Source organism: Capsicum annuum, chromosome 7 (genome assembly GCF_002878395.1).
Source record: "Capsicum annuum cultivar UCD-10X-F1 chromosome 7, UCD10Xv1.1, whole genome shotgun sequence".
NCBI classification, from domain to species: Eukaryota; Viridiplantae; Streptophyta; class Magnoliopsida; order Solanales; family Solanaceae; genus Capsicum; species Capsicum annuum.
In genome coordinates, this window is record NC_061117.1 from 218,812,963 (window position 1) to 218,819,649 (window position 6,687).

Below are 6,687 nucleotides of genomic sequence, written 5' to 3' on the forward strand. Positions count from 1 at the left end.
TTTGGATTTTAATATTGCCAATACATCGTTGGATGTGAGTTTTGTACTTTAAAAGAATGAAGGTGAAAGTAACTCACAGTTGGAATATGCAAGAGTGTTGGGAAGTTTGATGTATATCATGAATTGTACGCGACCAACATAACATGCATATGTTGTTAGTAAATTGAGTTAGTACATGCGTAATCCCAATCAAACTCATTGGATTTTCGACAATGAAAAGCTCAAGACAATGCTTTGCATTATAATAAATATATTGTGGTAATTAAATAATATTATGATGTAAATTGGATCATTGGATCAAATGAAGTAAAATCCAAGAGTGGGTATGTATTTACTCTAGATGGAAGAGCAGTTTCTTAAAAATCATCAAAAAAGACATGTATTGTCTATTATATAATGAAATTTGAATTTATCATATTAGATAAAGTTGGTTAAGAAGTTGAATAACTCCATAATTTTTTGAAATATATTACTTATTAGCCTAAACCTTTGCCACCAGTATGTATACACTGTGATAACCAAGATGCAATAGATAGGGAAGAAAGTATAATGTATAATGATAAATCTCATCATATAAAATGGAGACATAATATCGTTAGAAAATTACTCTCTAATGAAATTATCAGGATTTATTATGTGAAGTCAAAGGATAATGTGTCAAATCCACTTACAAAAGGTCTATCTAGAGAGAGAGTTGAGAGATCATCGAAGAGAATGAATTTATGGCCTAGGATAAGTTATCACAACGATAACTCTACCTAGTAGACTCGAGATCCCAAGAGCTATGTTTAAAGTGATAAAAAAAGTTGTGATTGATGGTTCAACATTATCAATTAACTCAACCTATTATCATGATGAAGATAATGTTCATAAAACAAGGATAAAGCTTATGGTTTGAAGCTTTTTAATGGTTTCTATCTTTGGCAGGTATGACCAAATAGTTTGATCTATAGACTAAAACATTTATGTATTATCTATGTGAGGGTAAAGTGGAAGTCGCTTCAAGGAGAATGATAGTAAAGGCCTTTCTCTAAACTCCCATAAAATCAGGACGTGTTCATAGATAAAACAAACAAAATTATGAGAATCATTAACAATAAAATGCTGGTAATTATGTCACTTGATCGTCGAGGTGTACATTAAAGTTCGACGGTTCAAAAATAATGCATCTACAGATTAACCGAGTGTATCCAATGCAAGTTCACTACTTATTCAGATGCAATTGGTCTTTACTTGTAGATCACACACTTATTCGTATATTTCTTGATAAAATGGTCATTCCCATTCATGTGGGGGCTTGTTAGGTTTTAAAAAGGTGTGAATGAAAAATAAATAGGTTTTTCTCCGAAAAGACACTAAGAGAAAGGATACAATTTGAATAGGCACCTTTTAAATTTGGATGGTTATGATCTTTTCAATGGATTGTAACTTTTTCGAAGAGTTGCACCTTTTTGAAGAGGTGCACCTTTCTGAACCTGCACCTTTTTGAAGAGGTGCACCTTTCTGAACCATTGCTTCTCTTCATGAAGCGACACCTTGGTGACTATAAATTTTTTATTTTTTCTCAGGTATATACATGAAATTTTGAAGTAAAACGCTGCCTTTTCTTGAAAAATTCTAGTGTGATTTGCTACCGTTGAGCGCATTTGTAGTTCGACAGAGTTTGAGGTACCGATACTCTGGTGATTCATTTTTATCTTGGGAGGATATATTCCACAACTTCAGGTACTTAAGAGGAATAATTTTCTTAAGGACATACCGTGAATTCGGTGGACTTGAATCTTCTAGTCTTCATATCTTTCTAAACGTATAATTTCACTATTTTTCAGAGACATAATTTGAACTTCATTTTGATTGTTCATAAATTGGGCTGAACTTCTTGTTAAAAGTTCAAAGTTGTGAATACAGAGTTACAAATTCATTTGATTGTTCATACTTTATTATGAACAAGTGTTCGAAATTCTTGTTGTAGAATACAAATTTTACTAAACCCAAGTAACAACAAAGATAAGATACTAATTAAGTCCCAATGGGGTGATGTACAAGCATCTTGTGCAGATATACAGAGTAAAGGAGCAAGATATACAGAGTATATACAAAATGTATACGTAGCTAATCTACAAATTTGCTTGAGTTGTGGCAGAATTCATTAGTTTAGGACATGTTTTGGGCCTAAAGCTTGAGATGATGATAATTAAGTCCAAGGCTTGATCAATTTCCTTTCCTTTACCTAATTATTTATGTTAATAATTCTAACATTGATGTTTTTAAAGATTTATTTCTGTAAATTTTCGAAATTATTCAAGTCAAAATCAGCTTTTTTGAAAAACCGAATAACACAGTCATTAAATATCATCAATAATAGTAATTAAATTATTTTATGGCATATAAATTCAACAAGAATTTCTAATTTTTCTTTAGACATTGAGAAGAAGTATCATCAACAATAGTAATTAACAAGACTTAGGCTTGTGCACTTTCACCAGGGCCCCCATAAAGAACAAATAAATAAGACTCTTTTATCACCCGAAAGTCGTTCATATAAAACCTTGTACAAGTTAGGATTATCGACATATATGGGCACTCTATCTACTTCCTTCGCTTGTCCTTCCTTGTTTAGAATTGTAATACTTTTACAATTTGTTTCTGGTTGGAAAAAAACTTGATCCGATTGGAGGTTCACGCACACCTGGTGGACTATACACCACTCCTTCCCATTCAACATTTGTAACCAAGCTTTGCAAGCCAGTGAAGATTCTTTGTGGCCAAAAACCAACTTCTACAAGGTTCGTTGACATTAAAAGCCACCAATTTCCATTGGCTAGGTCCTTATTTAAAAAAAAAAAAAAAAAAAAAAAAAGACAATGTCAATATTTATCTGTTTTTCAAATTATTATCACTATAAAAAGTCTAATATAAATTCTAAATATATAAGACAAAGTACATATAATAGAGACAACTGAAACTTTGAACCTTGCCTTTCCCATGTCGTAAATTAGATAAAACCTGATAAAAAACATACTCCCTCTATCCGATAATAATTGTTCATTATTGACTTGACACGCATGTTAAGAAATAATACATAGTAGGGGTAAGTTTACTATATCATCACCCTTTGAATATAATTTATTCAATGCTTTGAAAAATATATCGGGTAATAATTTTAATTAATAACTAAGGATAAAATCGATAAAAATGAATAAATTATCTGTTAATTTTCCAAACTCGACAAGTATTGTTGGGCATACTTTTTCATACTTTTCAAACACAAATTGATGCTGAAAATAAGAGTGTGATAAAATCTTCTCAGTCATGTATTGTACCTTATATCCTTGTGAAGATATGTATCCTCCTTTTGACTCACTAGTGTTGTTGCTCTGCTTTAGATGTATTGCAACATATGAGTTTTGCCACAATATCAACTATTCAAGTAGAAGTAAATTGCTCATAAACTATCTTACGAAATCGAATGTGACATTTTCTGGTGGCGGCAGATGTCTTTGTCTTAAAAGGTCATCTTTTGTAATTCTCTTATTAGGAACAGTTCCAGAAGGACAACCTCCATCTTTCGACCATATTGTTGATGACATGCTAGTTGTTGAGTCACTTGAACAAAATGAAGGTAAAATGGAAAGAGAGTAGAGATATGCCTTAGGATGAAAATTATGATCCTTTAGCAATGGGTAATCAAATGCAGATTGTTTATAGAAATCTATACAATCATAGACATCTCCATACTTAGTCTGCAAACAAAAAATTCATGAACTAGGTAATTTCATTTGCAGTAATTACACATCTTGTTTTTCGAATATGTAACTTTTAAACATAAAATAATCCAAACAATATTGATATTTGAGGGTAAGTTTTATAGATGGTCACACATAATTATGAGTTCTTTCTTTCACAAAAATCACTTTATCTTATCTAACACAAAAATCCCAAAACTTTAGTTTGCTCTTACTAATAATACAAAATCACTTGTCGGAAAATTTAACTTCCTATAGGTAATAGTTTTTTATTTTAATATAATAAATATAAATTCCATTTAAAAATCTAACTCGACCCGGCCCAATCCAAAACCCATATTCGATGGATACTAAGCTTTAACTACTATATTAGTCAAATAAATACTAATTCGATTAAAATTACTCTTATTCTTACTTTTAGAGTTCTGCTATATAATGCATTTTATTCTATATCAACCATATTTTCCAATGAAATATGAAATCAAAATCTTCCCTCATATAAAAAGAATAAAGATATGTTATTATTCTTTCCAATTAGAGACTCCAAAATTTCATATACTCCTGTTCAAATTCCTTCTTTAAATTATTATCTACAATAATGTAAATATCTAGTGGGGAATAAAAATGTAAAATTAATTCATTAATAAAAATAACTTTTAAAAAAAAATTATTTTGAAGTAACATTTCATTGAAGGAAAAACTTCATACAACTTTAATGGGTAAATTTGCTAAATTAATTTTAACTTGGGATGTTCCCATTTTTCTATATAGACAAGTATTACATGTAGTTGGATGGTAAGAAATTGAATTGTATAGACTAATAGTTACAACTATTTGCATCGAAAGTAATAATTTTGTTATAATGTTTTTAATGTTATTCATGCTGGTAGAATTTTAATTTATGCAAATGAATTCTTGTTGAGTGAGGTTGAATCGGTTTCCTTTAATTGGATTTGTATTTATTTAACTAAAAATAAAATTAAAGAAAGTAAAAGTTTAGTGGTCACTGGATGTGAGTTTTGGATTATGTCGTCTCATTTTCTTAATTGAATTTGTTTTTATTAAATAAAAAAAATATTACACACCGAGAATTGAATTTTCAGCAGATATGATTTTTGTGTTAATAAGAACAAAATTTTGTGATTTGTGAGATCCACATAATAGTTAAGTGATTTTGGAAAAATAAAAATCAATAGTCGTGTGATTATTTCTGAAATTTATCCCTATGAATTATGATCTTTGACCTCGAAAAGTCGATAAAAGTGTCACAGTATGTGAGTTCACAATTTTGAAGTACAACAAAAAATTTGAAAAAGGGAAAAAAAAATTAAGGTCTATTTTTCAGAAACTATGCGACAAAAAATATTTTTTTTTCTCCTACAAAATTGATATTATCAAATAAAAATAATAATGACTCGAAATATTTTTTAGTAATATAAACTTTAAAAAATACCTTAATAGTTTTGACTGCTGGTTTGTTCAAGAATTTTAGTTGTATTTCGAACTCCATACCTTCTGATTTGGACAAATTTTTCTCTCCTTCTACTCCATTATAACTCAAAGGAAATATAGCATCAATAAAGTTTGTTGAACAACTTTTTGATGCATCATGAAGATGACCTAAGATGTTTTCGAAAAATCTAACTATTGATTTAGAACTTGATTTGCAAAATGTGTGATACCTTCGTTACTATGAGGAAGACGTTTAATAGTAGAGATTAAAAGAGACTGAGTTGACCATTATATAACATATTGAATTTAATCACAATTAACAAAATTAAAAAAAAAAGTTATTAAATATTTATTGCTCATTTATAAATCGTAACTAGTATCCAAAATAATAGTCTGATCATAGATTTCAATAGAATTAAGTGAACTAACAAAAAATTTATGTTGATGAAGATGGATGGTTTCACAATTACGTAATATAAAAAAAAAGGATTTTTGACGATATGATTGTTCACATCTGCATAATAAATATCCAAACGGGACTTTTGACCATATGGCTGTTCACATATTCAAAAGAAAAATTTTGACCATATGATTGTTCACTTCAACATAATATTCAAAGAGAATTTTTTATCATATGATTATTCACGCCAACATAATATTAAAAGAGAATTTTTGACCGTATGACTATTCACACCTACATAATATCAAAAAAAGAACTTTTTACTATATGATTATTGGCATCAAATTTGGCACTCGACATGTTTAATTAAGAGATAATTTCAAATAGATATACAATAAAGTAATTAGTTTGCAATTAATATAGTCACATATTTTTTTACATAAAAAATAACCCAAAAATGTATTAAGCATATGTAATATATATACATACATATATATATATATATATATATATATTGTTAGCATCAACGATCTCGAGGTCGCCCTAGATTTTCATGGAGAAAACCTGAACAGTAAAGAGAGAAAATGGAAGATGAAGTAATCGAGAAGCTTCTGTTATTATAACTGTACTCATTTGAGTGAATGTTGCCAAAATATCTGACTCTCTATATACCTCTAATACAATACATTGCAAACATAAGTATGGATCTTTAACTATGCTATTGGAAAGCATGGAAAGGAAATGAAGGCGGAGGTGATCAGAAAGTGGTTTAGTCATAATGTCAGCCAACTGATTTGAACTTGGAATGTGGTGTAGTGAAATCAAACCAGCAACCAAGCAATCGCGAACAAAATGGCAGTCGACATTAATGTGCTTCGTACGCTCGTGAAAGATCGGGTTCTTTGCAATGTGAATAGCAGCTTAGATGTCATAACGAAGAGAAACATGATTAGTTATATGCAAACCAAGATCACCAAGTATATGGACCAACCATGAAATCTCAGCCACAACTTTACGCAAAGCACGATACTTAGCCTTAGCCGATGAAAGAGAAATTGTATGTTGCTTCTTGCTTTTTCATGAAATAGG

At 29.7% G+C, this 6,687-nt stretch overlaps 1 protein-coding gene across 1 annotated transcript; it reads right to left on the minus strand.

The window, feature by feature from the left end:
* Window positions 1-2,392: 2,392 nt before the first annotated feature.
* Window positions 2,393-5,433, minus strand: LOC107876885 (the record flags this gene model as incomplete). The annotated part of the gene is made up of 3 exons (XM_047394166.1): window positions 2,393-2,828; window positions 3,324-3,743; window positions 5,200-5,433. Coding segments are annotated over 2 exons (525 nt in total), but the record flags the coding sequence as incomplete, so codon positions are not given.
* Window positions 5,434-6,687: the final 1,254 nt, after the last annotated feature.